Here is a 24,838-nt window from a genome sequence, read left to right on the forward strand (position 1 = left end):
CAGCTGGAGAATCTGAAGCAGAATGACGAAGAGAAGGAGATAAAAGAGATGGAAGACAAGAAGAAGATGAAGGAAAAGAGGAAGATGAAAAAGAAGAAAGAGCAGGATAACTGCAGCACACAGGAAACAGCTGACATGGTTCAAATAAACACAGGAAACACGAATAAATCCTTTATTTGTGCTTCATATGCTCAGATGATCATCCTTGTGTTTCCAGCATGAACTGAAAGAAACGGGCCACACCCCCGAACTGACCGCCGAGTATGATGGGAAGGAGGCTCCTGTGAGGAGGCAGGCTGCAGCCAATCGGAAGCCACCGTTACGGAAGGGTTCCAGTCAGGAAACGGACAGACAGGAAGTCCAATCAGAGAGCAGGTAAGTCATGTGACGTCTCCTCTGGTTCATCTCTCAGGACGGTCTGAGTTTTTCTGGCTTCATGTCTGGATAAAAACACCAGAAACTCAAAACCTAACTCAGAAACTGCATCACAGACTGTCAGGATGATGTCTTGAACCCTTTAGTCACGGCTTCAGAGCCATCATGCGTCCCGACTCTTCATCGATATGTGGACGACACACAGATATACCTTCCACTGAGACCCCAGAGTCGGTTCCAACAATAAGTCTAAATCTAAATAATCCTGGTGAAACTCAAAGTGTCCACTTTGAGCCAGACTTCATTAAAAAGTTGTCTGAAATCAAACTGCTGCTCCCCCCCAGATTTTGAAAAGGTTGCCTACGTATTCATGTTCTCCAGCCTGGTTTATTCTCCCGTCTGGTGCAGAAAGCAGCATCTGGGCCTCTTCCTGGTTCTAACAGACGCCTCAGCCCAAACCTGAGTGCCCTGCACAGGCTTCCTGACTGTTTTAGGTTTGATTTTAACACTTTACCTTTAATGGACCTGGTGCTGAGGGATGGTTGGGGTTAACCCAAACCCAATCATCAGTAAATTATTTCAAATTGTTTCTTAAAACCCATTTTTGTAGATTTGCATGTGACCTCGTCTTTTATTTACTGATTTAGTCTCTGATATTTTACTTTTAGTCCCTGTTGTTCATTTCCTGTCTTATCTTTAAGTTGTAACTGTTTTACAGTTTTTTCTTCCTGCTCTGTCCACTTTTAAACCTTAATAAAAGGTGAATTCACTCACTATTCCTATTATTTTCACTGCTGTTATTAAGAAGCTGTTGAGATGACACCATTGTTTCTCCCTCAGGCCCAGACAGACACAAAGTGAGCTGTTCACCTCCTACTTCTCCAGCCACACCCTCAGCATCTCCTGCTCCCCCGTGGAGGCCGACCGAAAGCTCCACGCCGTTCACAGCCAATCACAGCTCGCCGCCACTGAGCCTCAGGCCAGACCCTCTCCATCGGTCATCGGTCCATCGTTCTCTGACATCCAGAAAGAGTTTCAGAAGAAGGAGATGCAAGAAAAGGCAGCTTCCGCTTCCTGTGGATCCAACATAATACCACCACAGGTTACTAAAATTACCCATAAAGCATCACTTCCTTTATTTACTACTTTAGACCACATCTTTAACAAACACAGCAGTCCTTCTCTATGCTGATGATACTCCGCTGCATGTCCTAAAGTCTCGATTCGAACCGCCTCGAAAGGATTTACAAAGAATCTTCTCCAAATTTCCCTTTGTTCACACTGCAGGCAAATCAGATATTGAGTTCTGTTTTCCCTCAGAGATCCGATGAGATTTGTGTCCAGACATGTTGTAAATAAGATGCACCTGCAGGAATCACCTTTCAACACAGCTCCAGATGTAGTGAACAACACAATCAAGCAGCCTGGTCTCTGCGTAGTTATTGCTCTGGAAGGCATTTGGCGTATTGTTACCATACTTTTTAAAAATACTTTTGTGTTATTTCACGCTATTTATTTAGAATAAATGGTGTCCTGTCCTGTACTTTTGCCCGAACACTTAACTATGTTCAGTAAGTTTGGTAATGTTGCATACAAGCAGCTCATCGGGCTAACACGCTGGTTTTTACCCAGAATGCATCAACAGAGGCGGAGTTCCAACAACAGGAGGCCATGACGGAGGACTCTCTGTCCAACGATGAATATGAGTGTGTTTCACCGGATGACATTTCCCTGCCACCGCTGGCAGAGACGCCGGAGTCCAACATGTTCCAGTCAGATGTCGAGGAGAACTTCTGTTTCAGTTCCCACAGCATCCACATCAGCCAGTACAGCCACCAGGACCAAGCCCAGGCAGAAAAGGCTGGAACTTGTGCTGCTACTGGTGCCATCCCACAGAAGCACGAGTCCACCCAGAGAGAGGGTTGTCCAACGCCTTCCATCAGTCTTCACAGAGGCACCAGGTCGGTATGAGGCAGGCAGCTCCAACACATTTTAACGTTATCCCGCCCTCCAGATGTAAGATGCTGTTTCTGTTCTGTGCTAAAGGTTCAGATCAGAATCCAGTTCCAGTCCAAGACTCTTCACCAGCACTCTGTGCACCATCCTGAGAACCACAGAGACCAACAACTTCCCCCGGGGTGCTGACCTCTCCCTAAATAACTCTGAATCAAGAAAACCTTGTGGCTCTAACCCAGTCCACCAGAGCAGCACCACAGACACCAAAGACATCCCAGAGAGCCCTTCCCTTACCCAAAATGCCCCGACTCCCCAGGCCAAAGGTCCAACCCCAGACCCCCACAGCTCCAACACCCCTGTAGCAGATGTTGAGCTCCACAAATGCACCTTCGATTACCCTCAAAGCCAAACTGTCATTTCTGAAAACATCAGTTGGACACAGTTGCTCCATCAGGACATCACCTCGATCCAAAACTTAAGAGAAGCCTCGCCTCAAAGGAACAGTTCGGGCGGTCTCTGCACTGGGCCACAGGACAGAAACCACCCGGCTCAAGAAAGCTCTTCATCCCTGAGAGGAACCAAGCCCAGGATTGATCCGGTCCCCAAGCCCAAAGAGTTTGCAGAGAGTCCCAAACTAATAGATGCCATCCTCCATAAAAACACCAGCCAAGCATGGGGAACCGATCCTTCCAAGCCCTGTACAACCATCCCCCAAACAAGTACATCTCCACAAGAAATCAAACTTCCACAATCTTCTACAAGTTCCAGGAAAGGCCTGGACCAGGATGTGCCCACCTCCAAAGCCAGGAAGGACACAGCCTCCACACCCAGAGGCAGCAGCCTTACTACAGCCACCACTCTCACCCAGCAGACTGTGTGCTGCCAGTCCTTTCCTGCAGAGGGCTCACAGCCTGGCGGGTCCTTCGAGCAGGACAGCAGAGATCCACCTGAGGGCCACTCCAACATCAGTATCAGCAGCAGATTCACAGGCCCCCAGACAGTCCAACCTCTCCCCAGATCCCTGACCTGTGCCCAGCAGCGTGTGCATGGTCCTGGCATGAGAACCGGCAGCCCTGCCCAGTCTGCTGCTCCTCCTCAGCCTGAGGCCCTGACCCAAGCCCCGGCTCAGCAGTCTAACCCGCATGTCACACCTTCCTCTTCACCTCATCTACTAACTCCAAACCAAGACCCTGACATATGTCTGCCCACGGCCATCCGTGAGGAGATCAGGCTCACGCCTCAGATCCAGGGGCCCCCCCTTCCTCCTCCTCCCCTGGCCCAGGCAGAGCCTCTTCCTCAGGGAAAACCCTCTCGACCGGGCCCCCCCTGCTTCACCAGGCCCCTGTCTCAAGCCACCGTCATGGAGGGCTCTCCAGTGACGCTAGAGGTGGAGGTGATGGGACACCCCGAGCCCAGGCTCACCTGGTGGGTAGCATACAACCAGCTTCATGGTGACACACAGGCATGAAATTAACTGCACAGGTCATTTCACAGCTGCTTTACCACATGTCTGTACTGGGATCATTTCCACACCTGCCATTAAGACTCCCTTATACTTATCTTACTCATGCTCTTCACTCCTAACATTAATCAGACCTGAACCCTGCAGGATAACAGCAGAGATTAACCTGAAAACTAACGCCTGGTTCACGCTGATCACTGTCAGTTCAGCTAGTTACAGAAACTCTTCAAACTGTTGGTCCATAATGTCAGGAAGTAGACGGATCCGGACACAGACGAGCTGATGAAAGAACATAAAGGCTCTTTGTCGTTTAGCCTGTCTTTACTGACCAACTCCCTCTCAGGTCGCCAACATGTGTTTAAACCAGACTTCTCCCACATTTCTGATCTTAGCCGCCTATATCTGTTCTTATTAAACTGAGCTTGGCTCCACAGGCCCATCAGAACTCTTCCCTGATGCTCCAAATTAAAACCACACAAAGTATTTTCTGTCAAAGTCAAACCCATATGAACTGATCTGCTGGTAGGACTTCACCACAGAAATCCCTTTCATCCCGTTTTGGGATTAACCCTGAAGGTAAATTATGCCCCTGCCGTGTTAATCATTACCAAGGATCAGCTGTTGTTACAGGTGGATAAAAGCTGAGGTGCAGCAGGGAGGAAGGTGTGGTAGAAACCTTCAGACGGCTCCATCAGTGGGTTGGGGTGAGGTTTCAGCTAATGACATCACTAAAAATGTTCAGTAGAAAATCTGAAGACTCAGTCTGTTCAGAGCTGCTGCCAGCAGGGCGGCGCTGTTCTGCAGTTAGCCTCCACTCCTGGATGCTGTTCACTCAGTAGATCCAGTCAGCTCGGTCCAAACGTGTTGTTTCATGGTTGGAGAGAATTTTAATGATAATTTAATGATAAGAAGCCACATGTGTTGTAGTTTGATATCATTCTAACTGATCAAAGGCAGCGAGTTTTAAACACCACCCACATCTGTAACCCTGCACATCTGGTCAGGTGATCAGGTGCTCAGAGCGAGGCGTCTGACCTGCTGTCATCATGGTCACTCCAGGTTAAAGGATGGAGAGGTGTCAGCCAGCACCACCTGTCTGGCACCGAGCCGCGACCAAAGGAAGAGCTTCCTGTTCCCCCCCGAGGCGGCGGACCCAGAGGGCGGTCTGAGTGACGCCTCCCGTCACGACCCGCAGCCGGCGGCGGCCAACAGCAGCAGCGGGGATAGGTGGCTGGTGGCCGAAGTGTGTGACATCATCAGTGTGGACTTTCACAGCTGGTTTGGGACTCTGTGTGTTCTGCTGTGGCTGCTCTACCTGCTGCTTCTCTGACCGCCAACGGCCCCGTGTTCTGCGATGTGAGGGAAGAGGCAGCCATGATCTGAAATAAATGCAAAAATATACAGTCAAAAGGTCAAAAATGCAACTAAAATAAGAAGAAAAACTCATTCATGCCATAATTTACCAGTAAAATGCATCTAAGTTTAAGCCTAATTATTACTTTGTTTAATTTACATATGACATAAATTAGACTAAGTAGGGAAAATAAAACAAATAGATACAAAATGGAAATATAGAAATGCTCGAGAACAATAATTAACCTGGAATTAGATGTTGAAAAAGTCAGATTTTGTACATAAATGATAACATCAGTTTATCTGATTTCAGTTGCATTTTTGACTCATTTATTGGTCTTTTTCTATATTTTTGTATTAATTCTGGCAGTTTCAGTCGTCCACAGTGTTTATGATGATAGAACTGGACCGAGCCTGATCCTGTAGAACTGGACCGAGCCTGATCCTGTAGAACTGGACCGAGCCCGATCCTGTAGAACTGGACCGAGCCCGATCCTGTTGAACTGGACCGAGCCCGATCCTGTTGAACTGGACCGAGCCTGATCCTGTAGAACTGGACCGAGCCTGATCCCGTAGAACTGGACCGAGCCTGATCCTGTTGAACTGGACCGAGCCCGATCCTGTAGAACTGGACCGAGCCTGATCCCGTTTCCATCTTTTAATCGTGATTTTTCTCTCTGACAGATACTTTAACCTGATTTAAATGTGTCTAACAAAGTTAACCCTGTTAAATCACAGCTTTGTGAGCTACTTTATTTGACTTTACCTGAATATCTTTGTGGAATAAAGTCACATTGAGTGGAAAATAATCCCTGATTCAGCTGCTGTTTATTCAAAGTGGAATTTAAATGCAGAACATGAAGCCTGAACCCTCTCAGACAAGCTTTCTGTCATTTCTTTACGGATTCTTCAGGATTACAAACTATTGTTCAGAACCACCAACTGGATCCGCTTCTTGTGACTGTTTTAGCTCAGTAAAAGTGTTCTGGAACCGTTCGGGTCATGTTTTGTTTGATAAGAATCTGGTGAAAACCGAAACGTTTCGTTGCTGTCCGAACATCTGAACACGTGTTCAACGGACAGGACACACCTGAGTCCCAAATAAAAGAACAAGAACATGTGGAAAACAGCTGGAACCCTTTTTATTGTTCGGTGGAGCCACTTTCCACTGCAGCAACCCGCAAAGACTTCAGAATAACCGTAAAACCGATTAAAATGACCGTTAAACATCACCGGAAATGACGTATGCAAGAAAACCAGCTGCGTCACCAAAGGTGTGACGATGAAGAGCTGCCGCTCCTGTGAAAGCACAGGTAAGAATCAGTTTAGAATCAGAGAGGTAACCTGAACTATTTAACAGCCCATAATCTCAGAGCCGTTTAAAGGAAAAGCGCGTTTTAATCAGGATGTGACGTAAAAGTAAAATTATAAAGAAGAAAAACTGCAAAGTCTTAAAGAGGAAATGAATGCTTCGTGTTGACAGTCTTATAGTTTTAAATAATATTTAAAGGCTTCTCATGCACTTTATTCTTGTTGTCGATATGTTACCATGATTTAGTTGAATTAAGATAGTTTATTCTTATAGTTTAATTGTTTCTATAATTTAGACCAATAATTCCACCAAAGTTTGATTTATTACATCCAGATATGGAAGCATAACCGCAGCTGAAACTGAGCCAAACACACATTTAAATATCAAAGTTTGTGTGTTCATCAATCAATAAGGCTTAAAAGTGTTGAAATATTAAATGTTCATATTCCTGCAGCTGCCTTTATTTAAAGGATAACAGTTAAACTTTTATCTGGCTGCAGGCAGCATGAAGCCGCCATGTTTCCTGCTTCCTCATCACAGAAAAGGGATTTAATTTCACTGCAGACAGATTTAACTCAACATATTCACCTTTTATCTCATCATCTCTGCTGGCAAACATCCATTTTTTCATTTAAGACCTGAAACACATTCCAGAAAAGGTTGGAATTGGTTTAATGTCCAGGAGGTGTCAATTTAAGTAACAACAAAGTAGTTTAAAACATGTGATTTTAACCCTGATCTGGTCCTAAATCAGCCTCCAGAGGAGCTCCAGTTTGAGTTTAAAACCATGTTCCTCAGAGAAAGACTGGAAGGGATCTGCATATTTCTGCCTCTGCAGAGCAGAATATCATTAAAGCATTCAGGGAACCTGGAGGAGTTTCAGTGTAAAGGAGCAGGAAGACCAGCGCCTCTGTGGACCCGGCCTGAGCAGCGCCATCAGAACTCCTGCTTCTCCAAACCGCTCAGATCGCTCTCTGCTGCAGGACTGAGTCAGAAGGAGGTGATCGATCAGTTCTTCAGCGACTAACAGAAGCAGTGGACTTTGACTTCGCTGCAGCAGCTGACGGGTTGTATAAAAGTGTCCCCATCCTCCCATGATGCCTTGCAGCGCTGCTGAGGACCCACCAATCACAGGGACCGCCCTGTGTGATGTCACAGCGGTATAAAGAGCCCTGCCGGCTGGCCTGCAGCTCTGAGCAGAGTCAGCGTTCCCGGCCTGGACGCCTCGGCTGGAGGAACTGCTGTCAGAAGGAGAAACAGAACTACACGGCACCGCCTGTAGTTTTGTTTTTGTCTGAGGGGTTCCTACGCGGCTCAGCTGGTCTCATCTGGATTTTCTGACCCGTTTTCTGGATAAAGATTTTAGATTTCCTTCAGACAGCCCTCTTCTGGGCTCACCAGGCATCCTTGTGCAGACAAGTAAGTGAAGTGTGTGAAGTTTTCCTCGGGGGGCAGGCAGAGGACTCCCCTGGTGTTTTGGGCACTTTTAGGTGAGCGGCGCCGGCTGAAGGCTTCCTGCTGAAGGTGAGAGCAGGCGTCCCAGAATAGCTGCTGAGAGCATCCTGGACCCTGATGGCTTTTTAAGGGAATCAGCAGCGGGGCTATCAGTTCTCCAGCTATGTGCCCCACATGGTGGCTGTCAATCAAACTGAGGTGTGGCGGGGTCGGGGGGCTATTTTTAGTGTCCTGTGTTAGCTAACTGCCCCCCTCCTCAGAGCTCTGGGCAGGGTGATTGACAGCAGCAGCACCTCAGTTTGGGGGGGGGCAGCTGGGTGATTATTTTTAGGGATCATCGTTTATTGGCTGCAGCTTCAACCAGAAGCTTTAACTTTTAGGAGGAAAGTTTCCTTTAAGGATGGGGGGCAGCTCAGAGCTGACAGGGTTTTTCAGACAGAACATTCAGTCCAACTCATCGTGGCGTTCAGCAGAAACTGACCCAGAAGCAGGTTCAGCCGGTCAGGTTTCTGGTTTCTGTCTCATTCAGAGTTATTCCTGCAGCAGACTACAGAAATGTTCTAACAGCGAGAATAAAACTGCTGACAAAGGTTATTTAAACTTTAGGCGTAATTTCATTGGTTTGTGATAAAAACTCTGATTTCCACCTGAGCTTCAGGACAGTGAACACAACCTCAGCCGGTACTTAAAGTTCTTCCTCCGGCCTGTTTGAAACCCGTTGCCTCGTCTCCGATCCGCTCCGACATGATGAGTGTTCGGATCAGTTGGAACCAGATCTGCTCCTGGTTCTGATCCCAGCCGAGCAGCTTCAAACACGCTGGTTCTGGTTCTGGTTCTGACCCAAACAGACCAATAAAGAGAAGTCGAGAAAAGAGTAAAACCAGCGGAGGAAAGGTCCAGGTTCTGGTTCTGGTTCTTGTGAGTCCTGATGATGATGCAGTTTGGACTTTGTTTTCACTTAGAAGTAGAAGCTGTCTGGCTGGGAACAGTTTAAGGTGGTATTACAGTTTAAGGTGGTATTACAGTTTAAGGTGGTATTACAGTTTAAGGTGGTATTAACCAGATTCTTCAGGTTTCTCTGCAAGTTGTTGTTGATCTTGAACATTTTTAAAGTTATTTGATATAAAAAGAAATCTACTTTTTCCTGTCTGGGCCCGGATCGAGACCTGGGCCTGGACCTGCTGGGCCATGGCCAGTCAGAGTGGACCGGTGCCATCTGGATCAGGCCTGTGCAGGTCCAGTCAGATCCAGGATGGGTTAAAACATCCAGAATGAACCAGTAAACGTCCAAATAAACACTCAAATCAAAGGCCGATTCCGGGCCAATCAGAGCCAGTCAGGTCAGTCCAGAACCTGCAGACACAAGCTGGGTCACTGAGAGTCAACCAGAACCAATGAGAGAACAGCTTTTAGGCCATTCTGGATGAATCCATGCCAAACTGGACCATTTCAGGACAGATTAGGCCAACTGGTGTCAGACCGGTTTAGTCTCATCAGAAAGGACCGGGTTTGGGTTACTCCAACCCAGGCCGGTCCACTCTGGGCCACATGGGTCAGGTTAATCAAACGGGTCTTTATCAGCCGCAGCGCCACCATCGGGTCACATGTTCTTTCAGATGACATCACTGGTTTCCTCAGCTGCTCCGCTGTTTGTCATTTTTATGGAGGATCCACCTGTGATGAATGCTTTCATGTGTGTCACAAAGCTGTGAGTTTTGGGTTTATTCTGGGGGGGGGCGTTTCATTGTGCCTGCAGTGCAGGGGTCCGGGCAGCAGGGGGCACCGCTGAGGTTTAATGTTCATGTAAATAAAAACAAATCCCGATCTTAAGATGTAAACCAGCTGAAACCCAAAGTCTGAAGTTAGAATCCGAATCAGAACCGAGTCCTCGGGTCTAACAGGTGCTTTAATCTGCTCTGAGCCCTGAGGCGGATCGGGTGGTGGGTTATCAGCCAGAGCCTGGAGCCCCTCCAGGGACAGAGCTCCCAAAATAACCCCAGCAGAGTGTTGCTGTCAGCAGGTCGGCTATCAGAGAGAAACATGGACCCTGCGGGACGCCCCAGGGCCCCACTGAGGGGCCTCTCTGTGGGGTCCAGACGCTGCATGTCTCAGGGTCAGAATACAGGATAAACTGTTTGTTTGTGAAGAGACGCGATGATGCTACTGGCCCCACTCACCAATGCCCCCTCAGGGCCAAATGGGGTGTCTGGTGACACTTCTTCAACAACCAATGATTCAAAACAAGACTTTTATTTAGTTAAAGACAGCATGAAGCTAAGACATTTCCTGTTTAGTCTCATTAACTTGGTTTAGTTTGGTAATATATTACCAAAGTAAGTTATTGCCAAACTCTGGTCCTGAAGCAGCCTCCATGACAGTCTGAGCAGCAAAGATGTTCAGAGGAGCTCCGGTTTGAGTTTAAAACAAAGTTCCTCAGAGAAAGACTGGAAGGGATCTGCATATTTCTGCCTCTGCAGAGCAGAATATCATTAAAGCATGAACAGGAGAAGGAAAAGATTCACTGTCTCGCAGGTGTGAAATGTAAAAAGTTTGTTAACAGATGAAATGAAGCTGATGAGACAGCAGGAAGTATGTTGAGTTCATTGAAAGTTCCTCCTCATCCCAGCTCAACATGAAGCTGCATTTCTTCTTCAGGTGAAGAACGTCCTGATCATTCTCCTCGACTCTGAAACATCAGCAATAGACCTGCTGGACCTGTTTGTTTACTCATGAACTTATTTTGAAGATGATCTTTTGAATAAATGTCAGCTTTCACCAGCTGAAGGAACAAGGAGGAACCTTCTGTCTGTTGTTGTGCCGGATTAAGAGTTTCCTGATCACCACAGCCTCTGTGGCTCTGACTGGGACCTCAGTTCAGACAGAATCAATAAACAGAGTGAACCTGCCTTTAGTAATCATAAAAGATGCTGGATCTGAGTTTGTGTTTTACAGTTTAAACTGAGTGGAGTTTGCTGGTGATTCTCATTCTTTATTGTTCACCTCCATCTTTGGATGACCTCGCTGTGTTAAAGCTGAGGCTGAATCTCTTCTTCTGTGTTTCAGGGTGCCGACCAACATGTCTACACAGGCGCCGACGTTCACGCAGCCGCTGCAGAGCGTCGTGGCACTAGAGGGTAGTGCTGCGACGTTCGAGGCTCAAGTTAGTGGTAAGAAGCTGGCCTGCTACTCTCAGACTGTGAAACAGCATCTAGAATAACTCAGTTTGTTTAACTTTAGTTAGACATTAAATGTGTGACTTTATTCTAACTTTCATCCCATTTCTTTCCCTCTTTAAACTGATTAAATTAAAACGAATTCCTCGTTAAAATCTGATTCTTTTTAAAGATTTTCTTCATGAATGTTTTGTTTTTCTTTCATATTTCTGATTTGGAGAATCAGAGTTGATCTGATGATGTGAAGTGAGTCTGGGTTCTGTTCTGATGGGACTGCATCTGGTTCTGGTTCCTCTCTCTGCAGGTTCTCCAGTTCCGGAGGTGAGCTGGTTTCGTGATGGCCAGGTTCTTTCCGCCGCCGCTCTACCCGGCGTTCAGATCTCGTTCAGCGATGGCCGCGCTGTTCTGAGTATCCCCGCCGTGACCGCCGCACACAGCGGGCGCTTTTCCATCAGAGCCACCAACGGTGCTGGACAAGCCACAAGCACCGCTGAACTCCTCGTTACAGGTAGACCTCCCACAGGTAGACCTCCCACAGGTAGACCCCCACAGGTAGACCCCCCACAGGTAGACCTCCCACAGGTAGACCTCCCATAGGTAGACCTCCCACAGGTAGACCCCCACAGGTAGACCTCCCACAGGTAGACCTCCCACAGGTAGACCCCCACAGGTAGACCCCCCACAGGTAGACCTCCCACAGGTAGACCTCCCATAGGTAGACCTCCCACAGGTAGACCCCCACAGGTAGACCTCCCACAGGTAGACCTCCCACAGGTAGACCTCCCACGGGTAGACCCCCACAGGTAGACCTCACTCAGGTAGACCTCCCACAGGTAGACCTCCCACAGGTAGACCTCCCACAGGTAGACCCCCACAGGTAGACCTCCCACAGGTAGACCTCCCACAGGTAGACCTCACTCAGGTAGACCTCCACAGGTAGACCTCCCACAGGTAGACCTCCCACAGGTAGACCCCCACAGGTAGACCTCCCACAGGTAGACCTCCACAGGTAGACCTCCCACAGGTAGACCTCCACAGGTAGACCTCACACAGGTAGACCTCCCACAGGTAGACCTCCACAGGTAGACCTCCCACGGGTAGACCTCACACAGGTAGACCCCCACAGGTAGACCTCCCACAGGTAGACCTCCCACAGGTAGACCTCCCACAGGTAGACCTCACGCAGGTAGACCTCACGCAGGTAGACCTCCCACAGGTAGACCTCCACAGGTAGACCTCCCACAGGTAGACCTCCCACAGGTAGACCTCACCCAGGTAGACCTCCCACAGGTAGACCTCACGCAGGTAGACCTCACGCAGGTAGACCTCACGCAGGTAGACCTCCACAGGTAGACCTCCCAGAGGTAGACCTCCCACAGGTAGACCTCCACAGGTAGACCTCTCACAGGTAGACCCCCACAGGTAGACCTCCCTCAGGTAGACCTCCACAGGTAGACCTCTCACAGGTAGACCCCCACAGGTAGACCTCCCACAGGTAGACCCCCACAGGTAGACCTCCCACAGGTAGACCCCCACAGGTAGACCTCTCACAGGTAGACCCCCACAGGTAGACCTCCCTCAGGTAGACCTCCACAGGTAGACCTCCACAGGTAGACCTCATTCAGGTAGACCTCCCTCAGGTAGACCTCCCTCAGGTAGACCTCCACAGGTAGACCTCATTCAGGTAGACCTCCCTCAGGTAGACCTCCCTCAGGTAGACCTCCACAGGTAGACCTCATTCAGGTAGACCTCCCTCAGGTAGACCTCAGTCAGGTAGACCTCCCACAGGTAGACCTCACTCAGGTAGACCTCATTCAGGTAGACCTCCCTCAGGTAGACCTCCCTCAGGTAGACCTCCACAGGTAGACCTCATTCAGGTAGACCTCCCTCAGGTAGACCTCAGTCAGGTAGACCTCCCACAGGTAGACCTCACTCAGGTAGACCTTCTACAGGTAGACCTCCCACAGGTAGACCTCACACAGGTAGACCTCCCACAGGTAGACCTCACACAGGTAGACCTCCCACAGGTAGACCTCCCACAGGTAGACCTCACTCAGGTAGACCTCCCACAGGTAGACCTCACTCAGGTAGACCTCCCACAGGTAGACCTCACTCAGGTAGACCTCACCCAGGTAGACCTCATTCAGGTAGACCTCCCTCAGGTAGACCTCACACAGGTAGACCTCCCACAGGTAGACCTCAGTCAGGTAGACCTCCCACAGGTAGACCTCACTCAGGTAGACCTTCTACAGGTAGACCTCACTCAGGTAGACCTCCCACAGGTAGACCTCCCACAGGTAGACCTCACACAGGTAGACCTCCCACAGGTAGACCTCAGTCAGGTAGACCTCCCACAGGTAGACCTCACTCAGGTAGACCTTCTACAGGTAGACCTCACTCAGGTAGACCTCCCACAGGTAGACCTCCCACAGGTAGACCCCCATAGGTAGACCCCCACAGGTAGACCTCCCACAGGTAGACCTCCCACAGGTAGACCTCCCACAGGTAGACCTCCCACAGGTAGACCTCCTACAGGTAGACCTCACCCAGGTAGACCTCCCACAGGTAGACCTCCCACAGGTAGACCTCACTCAGGTAGACCTCCCACAGGTAGACCTCCCACAGGTAGACCTCCCACAGGTAGACCCCCACAGGTAGACCTCACTCAGGTAGACCTCCCACAGGTAGACCTCCCACAGGTAGACGGTCACCCAGGTAGACCTCCCACAGGTAGACCTCCCACAGGTAGACCTCACACAGGTAGACCTCACTCAGGTAGACCTCCCACAGGTAGACCCCCACAGGTAGACCCCCCACAGGTAGACCTCACTCAGGAAGACCTCACCCAGGTAGACCTCACTCAGGTAGACCCCCACAGGTAGACCTCCCACAGGTAGACGGTCACCCAGGTAGACCTCCCACAGGTAGACCTCCCACAGGTAGACCTCCCACAGGTAGACCTCCCACAGGTAGACCTCACTCAGGTAGACCTCCCACAGGTAGACCTCCCACAGGTAGACCCCCATAGGTAGACCCCCACAGGTAGACCTCCCACAGGTAGACCTCCCACAGGTAGACCTCACCCAGGTAGACCTCCCACAGGTAGACCTCCCACAGGTAGACCTCCCACAGGTAGACCTCCCACAGGTAGACCTCACTCAGGTAGACCTCCCACAGGTAGACCTCCCACAGGTAGACCTCACCCAGGTAGACCTCCCACAGGTAGACCTCACCCAGGTAGACCTCACTCAGGTAGACCTCACTCAGGTAGACCTCCCACAGGTAGACCTCCCACAGGTAGACCTCCCACAGGTAGACCTCACCCAGGTAGACCTCCCACAGGTAGACCTCACCCAGGTAGACCTCACTCAGGTAGACCTCACTCAGGTAGACCTCCCACAGGTAGACCTCCCACAGGTAGACCTCCCACAGGTAGACCTCACACAGGTAGACCTCCCACAGGTAGACCTCCCACAGGTAGACCTCACACAGGTAGACCTCCCACAGGTAGACCTCACTCAGGTAGACCTCCCACAGGTAGACCCCCACAGGTAGACCCCCACAGGTAGACCTCCCACAGGTAGACCTCACTGCCCATCATTCTGAATTTGGCTCTGCTGAAATTGGAGCCGCCCATTCGTGCAGGAAAATCATCAACATTTCAGTTGTTTTTCCAAACTGTATTTTATTTTTACAGAGCAGATACGGGAGAAAAGGTGGCATCTTAGGACATTTATAGATATTTAAAGTTTAAAGTTTTAAAGGAGCACATCCTGTCCTCCATGAGTCAGATATCAGTACTTCCATGTTTGCTCTCAGCAGCTTTATTTCTGTTCCTGGTGTCAGAATAAAGTGTCGCTCAGATGATTGTAGCTCCCTCAGCTCTGGGTATATTTAACCCGGCGTCAGCTGGGCTCCGTCATTTAATCCAGTGATAAAACCGATATAGACACAGCTGCTGCTGCATAGCTTTCCTTAACGGGAACCTTCAGGTTATTTTGTGATCAACGGCTCAAACTGAAACTGGTGAGGAACACATGTCTGAATCATTATAAAACTCAGAGGTCAGAGGTCAGCAGACATCTTTACTGGTCATCCTGTGGAACTCCTCCTTTAATCCTGTTTCTGGGTTTAAAAGGACTCTGAATAAGCCTCTGCAGATGTTTTAACTGCTGTTATTTTGTGTCTGTGCAGCGGAGACGGCGCCTCCAAACTTCCTTCAGAGACTTCAGAGCTCCACCGTGAGGCAGGGCAGCCAGGTGAGGCTGGATATCAGAGTGACAGGCATCCCCACACCTGTGGTGAAGTTCTACAGAGAGGGAGCCGAGATCCAGAGCTCTGCCGACTTCAGGATCCTGCAGGACGGAGACCTGTACGGTCTGCTGATCGCTGAGGCCTTCCCAGAGGATTCTGGGACGTATTCTGCGACAGCGACCAACAGCAGCGGACGGGCCACGTCCACCGCCGAGCTGCTGGTTCAAAGTGAGGACCGCCAGCCTCTCAGCTGCGAACCTGTTCCAACGGGTGCTTAACCTCCAGCTGTGTTCTGTTGCAGGTGAAGAAGCTGTACCTACCAAGAAAACCAAGACTATCGTGTCCACATCCCAGATGGAGACCTCTCAGACAAGAGTTCAGAGGGTGAGAAACACTGTGCCTGCAGTTTAAAACCAGGACCTAAACTAACAGGAGCCGTTTTTAAAAGAAATAATCCTGATCAGAAACAAACTGTGTCATCAGTCTAATGCTGAAGGAGGAGCTGACAGGGCAGAGCAGGAGGACCGAAATCATCCGAAATAAATACCAAAATATACAGTCAGCACAAAACAGTATGAAGCCCCACCCCCTCATTTGCATAATGCAGCAGAAACACATTCAGGAATGTACAAATAAGGAAAAGGAAACATGGAAATAACAAAGATGTAAATTCATCTATAAATGTAAGAAATAGAATAAAGAAATCAATTATTTGGAGGAACTAAATAGATCAAAACAATGTAAAGAGATGAATGGAGGGAGAAATGAGGAGTTAGTCTGACTGATGACACCACTGACCTGTGGGAAACAGCATCTCAGGAGAGAGTTTGAAGGCTTTCAGCCCAACAGAAAAACAAAGTGTGTCTGATTCTAACTTAAAAACAGGCCTGAATTCTACTGAAAGTTTGATTTTTAACCTCTGGTTCCTCAGAAGGTGGAGGCCAGTTTCCAGGCTACCACCATGATGGAGATGCACACAGAAGGAGGAATGATGACTCAACAGTTAGCTCACAAAACCCCCCCGAGGGTCCCCCCAAAGCCAACGTCCAAGTCCCCACCGTCCTACTTTTCCAAAGTGGCGGCGGGTCGTCAGCAGTCTCCTTCCCCCGTCAGACACGTGAAGGGGCCCACGCCCACGCCTGTCAGGTACGCCTCCACCTGCGGACTCAGATCCGGAGCTCATGCTGTGCTGCTGAACCCTGACGCTTCATGTTGTTGTATGCAGGCCGGTGTCTCCGTCCAGCCGACTGTCCGTGTCCCCCATCAGACCCGTCAAGTCTCCTGTGATGTCCAGGAAGCAGGTGAGAACACGAGCCGGTGCAGCTGCTGTCTGAAAACTCATAACTGTGGAGGTCCGACTTATAGAACTTTTCCTTGAAAGTTTGGTAGTTTTCTAAAATGGAGCAAAAGCTTAAATCTGTTGGAGGTCCGGCGTCGTCCTGCTGGAATAACCACGGACCTCCCGGTTCTCTCAGAGCTGATATGTGGCTTCCTGCTGGTGTGATGCAGCTTCAGCTCACATTTCTGGATGAAAGCAGCTGAAACCTTCCTCTGAGAACAGCTGGATGCTCTTTCTCAGCAGTTTTTCCCAGAAGCAGCTGAAACGTGGACTCATCTGCCCACAGAACACGTGTCCACTGTCTTTCTGTCCCTCTGAGATGAGCTGGAGTCCAGAGAACTGGGCCGTGGTTCTGCTCAGAGCTGATATATGGCTTCCTCCTGGTGTGATGCAGCTTCAGCTCACATTTCTGGATGCAGCCGTGGACTGTGTTGAGTGGAAATGCTTTTCCCAGCTCCTCCTGAGCCCATGTGGCTGTATGGATCATGGTGGCCTGACGGTTTCTCCTGCAGTGCTGCCTGAGGGCTCCGAGCTCATCCAACAGGGCTTTCTGTCCTTGGCCTTTCCACACTGAGACTTCCCCAGACTCCCTGAATCTGTTCCCAATATCCTGCTCTGTAGATGCTGAAAGACCAAAGTTCTTTACAGTCTGACTCTGAGGAATATTTCCTGAACTTATTGATGATTCTCTGATGGAGTTTGGCCCAAAGCGGTGAGCCACGACCCATCCTTGTTGGAGAGGCTGAACCTTTGGTGGAAGCTGCTTTTATACCCAATCCTGACACCCTCACCTGTCAGCAGGCAACCTGCTGCTTGGAGAAGCTCCAGAAGCTGTTGCTGTAGATTCTATGAAACATCTGACCATGAAGTTCATCAGTAACTCTGAAAATAATTTCTGTTGACTCGTGCTTGTTAAAAAAAAAGGTTCAAAATCTTTACAGATTTAAGTTTTTGAACAGTTCTCTGACTCTGTTCAGATAATTGCGGCTGTCATTAGTCAGTAAAACACCATCTGTGCTCCTCATTTTTCTGTCAGTGTGAGTCATGAAATAACGGAAGTAACAGTCTGTAACCTTCCTCCTTTCTTAGGTATCTGCCTCTCCAGAGGTCTTACCGCCCTGGAAGCAAGGAGAGTACGTGACTGAAGCCAGCTACACCAGCATGTCTGGCATGGCCAGCATGACCAGTATGACCGGGATGACCAGCATGACCGGGATGGCCAGTATGACCGGGATGACCGGGATGACCAGTATGACCGGGATGACCAGTATGACAGGGATGACCAGTACAACCAGTATGAGCGGCGTCAGCAGCGCCTCTCAGCTGCACATGGAGAAGCACTGGGAGCAGCAGGTGGCCGCCACCAGAGAGGTGAGCATCAGCCTCCTCTTCTCTAGCTCTGTCTGGGTCCATCTGAGCAGCAGGTGGAGCCTCCAGCAGGTGGAGCCTCCAGCAGGTGGAGCCTCCATCGCTGACCTGTGCTTTCTCACACTTTCAGCTGCACTCATCCTCCTAGTTTTTGATGAGTTTTAAATTCAAGATGAAAGTTTCCAGAGAAGTGTGATCCACCAGGATTAAAGTTAATTTCACCCGTTAGCATCCTGCTCAGCACATTCTTCACTGGCTATCTCTAAAACTTTAGGTTTAGGTATGTGAAGCTCAGAGTCTGTGTTACTTTTACCATAAAGTGTCACCACAGACATTTTTGAAAAGAGATTATTATTATTGGTCCGAAGAAATGAAAAAACACAGTTTTCTTTGCTTTTTTTCTCAGAAGTTAAAGGTTTAAAGTTAAAGGTTTAAAGTTAAAGGTTTAAAGTTAAAGGTTTAAAGTTAAAGGGTTAAAGTTAAAGGGTTAAAGTTAAAGGTTTAAAGTTAAAGGGTTAAAGTTAAAGGGTTAAAGTTAAAGGGTTAAAGTTAAAGGGTTAAAGTTAAAGGTTTAAAGTTAAAGGGTTAAAGTTAAAGGTTTAAAGTTAAAGGTTTAAAGTTAAAGGGTTAAAGTTAAAGGTTTAAAGTTAAAGGGTTAAAGTTAAAGGGTTAAAGTTAAAGGTTTAAAGTTAAAGGGTTAAAGTTAAAGGGTTAAAGTTAAAGGTTTAAAGTTAAAGGGTTAAAGTTAAAGGTTTAAAGTTAAAGGTTTAAAGTTAAAGGGTTAAAGTTAAAGGGTTAAAGTTAAAGGGTTAAAGTTAAAGGTTTAAAGTTAGAGGTTTAAAGTTAAAGGGTTAAAGTTAAAGGGTTAAAGTTAAAGGTTTAAAGTTGAAGGTTTAAAGTTGAAGGGTTAAAGTTGAAGGGTTAAAGTTAAAGGGTTAAAGTTAAAGGGTTAAAGTTAAAGGTTTAAAGTTAAAGGGTTAAAGTTAAAGGGTTAAAGTTAAAGGGTTAAAGTTAAAGGGTTAAAGTTAAAGGTTTAAAGTTAAAGGGTTAAAGTTAAAGGTTTAAAGTTAAAGGGTTAAAGTTAAAGGGTTAAAGTTAAAGGGTTAAAGTTAAAGGGTTAAAGTTAAAGGGTTAAAGTTAAAGGTTTAAAGTTAGAGGTTTAAAGTTAAAGGGTTAAAGTTAAAGGTTTAAAGTTAAAGGTTTAAAGTTAAAGGGTTAAAGTTAAAGGGTTAAAGTTAAAGGTTTAAAGTTAAAGTTTTAAAGTTAAAGGGTTAAAGTTAAAGGGTTAAAGTTAAAGGGTTAAAGTTAAAGGGTTAAAGTTAAAGGGTTAAAGTTAAAGGGTTAAAGTTAAAGGTTTAAAGTTAAAGGTTTAAAGTTAAAGGTTTAAAGTTAAAGGGTTAAAGTTAAAGGGTTAAAGTTAAAGGGTTAAAGTTAAAGGGTTAAAACGCTCCCTCTGAAAGATCTGAGTGAAGTCTTTAGGTGTTCTGGTGCAGAGTGAAGAAACTGCTTCAGGGTTAGGAACAGAGCAGCCATCAGAGGAGGAAGTGGCTGCTGATCACAGCTTTTCTCTCAGGGTGAACCTCAAAGTTAGGAAGTTTAAGGCTACCTGACAGAAGAAGTGAATCTTAAGCTGTCCAGCGGAGGAGTTATTAGAGTCCCGGTGAACCCGCTCAGAGTTCCTCTTTAACGCTTCACGCCTCAGTGAGGGGTTTTCCATCTTTGGGCCCTTCTGCTCCGGTGTCAGCCCGCCTCAGACCTGTTGCTGCTTGTTGTGTTCAGGGTGAGGGGGAGAAAAAGGCCGAGGCGGTGGCCACAGTGGTCGCCGCCGTCGACCTCGCTCGGGTCCGTCTGCCCGTGCAGGAAGAGGCCGGCTGGACAGAAGAGGACGGGGCTGTGGATTGGACTGCCGAAGCCGGCGTGTCCTCCGAGCAGCGCAGGGTCCAGCTCACTCAGGTCCGGGGAGCTCCCTCCTGTCAGATCGTACCTGATGATGTCACAGTCTCCTCCCCGCTAACACTCTCTGTTGGTCACTTCAGATTCAGGGAACACAACTCTCCTCCCACGTGGACGCAGCTGTGGCCTCGTCCACAGTTCCTCATTTCACAGTCTCTAAAGTTTCTGTTCCCAAACACGAACCGAGCCGTGAGGTAAGAAGAGCAGCTGCGGCCCGCCTCCCAGAACCTCCATTTCACCTTTAACACCCACGCATCTTAACACACGGTCCCACGGTTGTGGTGTGGTTCACGCTGACCTCCTCTCACAGTTCACTCATCCTGAAACATCACAGCTCCTCTTCTTCTCTGATTAATCTTCACCTCTTTGTTCCCACTTTGATCTGCAGCCGTTTATCAGCCCTCAGCAGCGGCCCGTGACTCATTCTGTGGTTCTGGTACCAAACAGTTTCACAGGAACAGGTTTTTTCTGTATAAAGTCTGACATCAGAACAGTTTTAATGCAAACTGGACCTTCTAAAGTTGAATTATTAATAAAACGGAGCTGCAGGATTATCCGGTGTGATCCGTGCAGATTCTGCCTTCAGATGCACCGGATCCTCGTGTTTCTGTCGGGTCCAAAGTTTCCACCATCGGTTTAAAGCAGGTCACCTCCACCGGTCCGGTGCTGTACGCCGGGTCTGTAGTTAGTTGGAAGAACCTTCTCGGAGGAGCTGGTGATGTTTATTAGCTACGGCTGACTGTAAACTCCAGCCGGCACACGCCTTCCTCCCTAAGCCCTGCTGGTTCTGGCCGTCTGTCAGAGTTCTGCTCCATCCTTCACCCACTAATCCTCAGCAGAGCGTGGACTTCCTGTTTGTTCCTGCTGATGGTTAACGCCTCTTTCATTGGCCGGTCAGGTGTCCATCGCTGGCTCTGCCATCGCTGTCCTGCACAAAGAGCTGTCCTCCCCCACCGCTCCCAGGAAGATCATCAAGACCGTCAAGTCTCCCAGTCCGTCTCGCCGGGCGGCGGTGGAGGCACGGGTGGCGCCGGAGCCCCTCCCGCCACCGTTCAAAGACGTCAGATATCAGAGGCAGTTTGAGGGCGGGGCTTACGTAGTGAGTGAGGAGGAGTTTGAGGACTGGGAGCCTCAGGTTGGTCCTCCTTCGTGTCTCCTCTTTAACCCTGTGTGGATTCACCTCAGCCCCCCCGTAACGCAGCAGCCAATCATGAAGAGTCCTCCTCTTCCTCCTTTCACCTCCATCCTTCTGTCCTTCTGCAGGGTTTTATCTGTCCTAACCAGCTTCCTCCCTCCATCCTCACAGAGCTCCACCAGTGTTTTCTGTCTCTGACTCTTGTTGTTCTCGTCCTCAGGAGGCGGCCGCGGTGCCCACCAGAGCCCAGGAGCCCGTCCTTCCTCCCACCATCATCGCTGTGAGTACACTTCCTGTTTCCCTCCGATCCGTTTCTCCACCACTGTTTAAACGAAAGTAAGAACAAGTTACAAGGAGAAGTTAAAGTTAGACTTTAGAGAGGCTCTGACAGACTTCCTGATGCCTGAGCAGATGTTACACAGCTGTATCTGTGGCTCAGTGGAAGGCACTGATGACGCCCAGAGGACCAGTCTGAACCTCGGGGTTCTCGACAGTGAGCCTCATGCTTTGAGGGAGCTGCAGCGATCCCACCGAGACGTTAGAAAGACACGAATCAGGGTTTTATTTCAGATAAAGTCTCAGCTGGGAGGTGTAGGAAACAAACAGAGCTTTATTTTACTGAACCAAACTAAAGCTGCTGCTGAATCAGGAAGTCTAAAATCCAACAAACAGTCTGAGGCAGAGAGAAGTCCCAACAGAACCCGACCAGAACCCGAGAGTCTGGAGGTTTCTGACGGCGCCGTTTCCTTTCAGGGCCTGAAGAACCTGACGGTGACGGAGGGCGACTCGGTGACCCTGGAGTGTCAGATCAGCGGTCAGCCGGCCCCCGTCATCATGTGGTTCAGGGAGGACTACAAGATCGAAACTTCGATCGACTTCCAGATCAGCTACGAGAGCGGATTCGCCCGGCTGGTGATCCGCGAGGCGTTCGCTGAGGACAGCGGCCGCTTCACCTGCACCGCCACCAACGAGGCGGGAACCATCAGCACCTCCTGCTACCTGCTCGTCAGAGGTAACTGGGACTGATTCTGCTGGTTTAAGCTGGTCCCGTGGGCATCTGGGGCTGATGTTTGGGTTAATGCGATCTGAGCAGCGCTCACCCAGAAATTAATACTAACCAAAGATGACAGTAATTAGTGGGGAAATGATTTAGTCCTGCAGAAGAAACCAGTGTCTTGTTGATCCAAATTCAAGGATCATTTTACCTGAAAGGGTCCATGACGGCTGTCGCTCTGTTGTAGTTTCAGAGGAAATCGAGAGCAGAGAGGAGATGATGGCTGTCACAGAAGTTGGAATCACACAAGCCAAAACGTGAGTTTTAACCAGCTGACATGTGTTGGTGAAGCCCGGTGTGAGGCGCGTTTAACCAGACTGCTGCTTCCCTCCAGGGTTTCTGTCGAGGCGAGGGAGCAGATAATCACAGAGGTGAGTGCAGGAGAGGCTGCCGCTCCCTTCTTCATCAAGAAACCCACCGTCCAGAAGCTGGTGGAGGGAGGAAGTGTGATGTTCGAGTGCCAGATCGGAGGAAACCCAAGACCTCACATCATCTGGAAGAAGAGCGGCGTGCCGCTCACCACCGGATACAGGTGCTGATCCGCTGCTTCTGCAGAAATAAGAGCCGACGTTACGCAGTTACTTTGTTAGTTCTCTAATGTTTGCTCATCTTAAAACTAATTCACTGATTCATGAGCCGTCCAACAGCATAAACTGACACATGAGTCACATGTGGATGGACGCAGTAACAGAGAGCAGGTGGTGCAGCTTTCAGTGATCATAGGCTATCAGCCTGCATCTCCGTCCAACTTCTGCTTCTTTTCCATCAGATACAAAGTCGCCTACAAGAAGGAGACAGGAGAATGCAGGCTGGAGATCTCCATGACCTTCGCTGATGATGCTGGAGAATACTCCATCTTTATTAAGAACCCTCAGGGGGAAGCCTCGGCCTCGGCCACCCTGCTGGAAGAAGGTAGCAGCATCTTTCTCAGCTGTCTGAAAACCATCTGAAGCATGATGGGATCTTTGTTGAACCAGAGCCTCACAGGATGTGTGTGTTTGCAGAGGCATACGAGGCCTACATGAAGCAGCATGACGTGACGTATAAAAGTGAAGTGACTACGACGGTGGTCCAGGAGCCCTCTGTGGTCGTGAGTCAGTACGAACTGGATCAGAGGAGGACGGTGACCCCCATGAGCTTCGTCTCTGAGAAGGTGCTTTGCTTTTACAGAACCAGCTCTGTGAACTGTCCCACTCAGTGAGCCACAGGCCATATTTAACCTTCAGCTTGTTTTTTTACAGGAATTCCTCATTTCAGCCTTTGAGGAGAGGATCATCCAGGAGATTGAGCTCCGAATCATGAGAATCAGCTACAGAGAGCTGGTGACAGAGGATGGAGAGATGGTGGTGACTGTGGCAGAAGAGGAGGCGGCGCTGCCGGCATTCAACACGCCTGTCAAAAACTACAGGATCGTGGAGGGAATGGGCGTCACGTTCCACTGCAAGATGGCCGGGAACCCGCTGCCAAAGGTACAGATAAGATACCTAAAAACATCTGTAGGACCTGATGCTGTTAAATGAGATGTTTTACAATCTTTTACTGTCTCATGGCAGATTGCGTGGTTCAAAGACGGCCAACGTATAGGACCCGGTGGCCGGTACCAGATGGAGGTTCTTCAGGATGGACGGGCCAGCCTCCGTCTGCCTGTGGTGCTGCCAGAGGATGAAGGCGTGTACACCGCCTTCGCCACCAACATGCAGGGGAACGCTGTGAGCTCAGGGAAGCTCTACGTGGAGGCGTCCGGCGCCGTGACGCCTCAGAGATACACGCCGCAGCCGTCAGTGCAGAGAATCAGGTCAGAAATACGAGACACGAAAACACTGTGGCTGATGTTTTAAGACAAACTTCATGCTCATCATAGAACAAAAACGGATAAATCCAGTGTTCTCTGTGGGTTTCATGACTCTGTGTCTGTAAAACTGACAACAAATCAACACTCGATACTCACCGCGCTGCTCCCCTTCAGGTCCACATCTCCTCGTTCTGTGAGCCGCTCTCCGGGCCGTTCGTCCAGCCGCTCCCCGGGACGCTCCCCGGCCCGGCGCCTCGAAGAGACTGACGAGGCTCAGCTGGAAAGACTCTACAAACCCGTGTTCGTCATGAAGCCTTCCTCCATTAAATGCTCCGAGGGGCAGACTGCCAGATTCGACCTGAAGGTCGTTGGCAGGCCGATGCCCGAGACTTACTGGTTCCACAACGGTGAGAGAAACATCAGTCAGCAGATAAAACCTTTATCTGTTGCTTCAGAAACATAACTTTATCCTCCTTTTCCAGGGCAACAAGTGGTCAACGACTACACACACAAGATCGTGATCAAAGAGGACGGCACTCAGTCCCTGATCATCGTCCCGGCTGTGCCGCAGGACTCTGGCGAGTGGACAGTCATAGCTCAGAACAGAGCTGGACGGACATCTGTCTCCGTAACTCTGGCTGTTGAAGGTACGTTATACTTAGTTCTACTTCTACTCTACTTCTACTCATACCTCACTGGTCGGTCTTTCAAAGTATCCCGGCTTGGTCACACTTCTGCAGCGCACCACCTCGCCACAGGGGTCCCCCAAGGCTCAGTACTGGGACCTCTTCTCTTTGCCATATACACCACCTCACTGGGACAGATCATCCAATCACATGGCTTCTCATACCAATGTT

General features: G+C 49.1%; 3 protein-coding genes across 3 annotated transcripts in view; 2 read left to right on the top strand and 1 right to left on the bottom strand.

Moving 5' to 3' along the window:
- The window catches only part of LOC140319808 (uncharacterized), a 481,384-nt gene that overhangs the window by 251,178 nt on the left and 205,368 nt on the right, over positions 1-24,838 (bottom strand). The window lies entirely within an intron of this gene.
- On the top strand, positions 3,366-5,126 carry LOC140320016 (uncharacterized). The gene is made up of 2 exons (XM_072397776.1): positions 3,366-3,756; positions 4,853-5,126. The coding sequence occupies exons 1-2, from the start codon at positions 3,389-3,391 to the stop codon at positions 5,121-5,123; spliced, it is 639 nt and encodes a 212-aa protein (XP_072253877.1). The 5' UTR covers positions 3,366-3,388; the 3' UTR covers positions 5,124-5,126.
- ttn.2 (titin, tandem duplicate 2) overlaps positions 7,670-24,838 on the top strand; it is a 196,714-nt gene continuing 179,545 nt past the window's right edge. Inside the window, exons 1-21 of the mRNA XM_072397655.1 lie at positions 7,670-7,877; positions 10,977-11,080; positions 11,391-11,594; positions 15,281-15,577; positions 15,648-15,724; positions 16,272-16,486; positions 16,566-16,641; positions 17,769-18,050; positions 19,827-20,000; positions 20,084-20,194; positions 20,899-21,135; positions 21,356-21,415; positions 21,889-22,147; positions 22,377-22,446; positions 22,524-22,721; positions 22,959-23,101; positions 23,194-23,342; positions 23,431-23,658; positions 23,743-23,984; positions 24,156-24,388; positions 24,464-24,628. Of these exons, the coding sequence (XP_072253756.1) occupies positions 10,990-11,080; positions 11,391-11,594; positions 15,281-15,577; positions 15,648-15,724; positions 16,272-16,486; positions 16,566-16,641; positions 17,769-18,050; positions 19,827-20,000; positions 20,084-20,194; positions 20,899-21,135; positions 21,356-21,415; positions 21,889-22,147; positions 22,377-22,446; positions 22,524-22,721; positions 22,959-23,101; positions 23,194-23,342; positions 23,431-23,658; positions 23,743-23,984; positions 24,156-24,388; positions 24,464-24,628 (3,511 nt within the window). The 5' untranslated portion in view covers positions 7,670-7,877; positions 10,977-10,989. The remainder of the gene's footprint in view (positions 7,878-10,976; positions 11,081-11,390; positions 11,595-15,280; positions 15,578-15,647; positions 15,725-16,271; positions 16,487-16,565; positions 16,642-17,768; positions 18,051-19,826; positions 20,001-20,083; positions 20,195-20,898; positions 21,136-21,355; positions 21,416-21,888; positions 22,148-22,376; positions 22,447-22,523; positions 22,722-22,958; positions 23,102-23,193; positions 23,343-23,430; positions 23,659-23,742; positions 23,985-24,155; positions 24,389-24,463; positions 24,629-24,838) is intronic.

Source organism: Leuresthes tenuis, unplaced genomic scaffold (assembly GCF_036924035.1).
Source record: "Leuresthes tenuis unplaced genomic scaffold, fLeuTen1.0.hap1 SCAF_12, whole genome shotgun sequence".
NCBI lineage: Eukaryota > Metazoa > Chordata > Actinopteri > Atheriniformes > Atherinopsidae > Leuresthes > Leuresthes tenuis.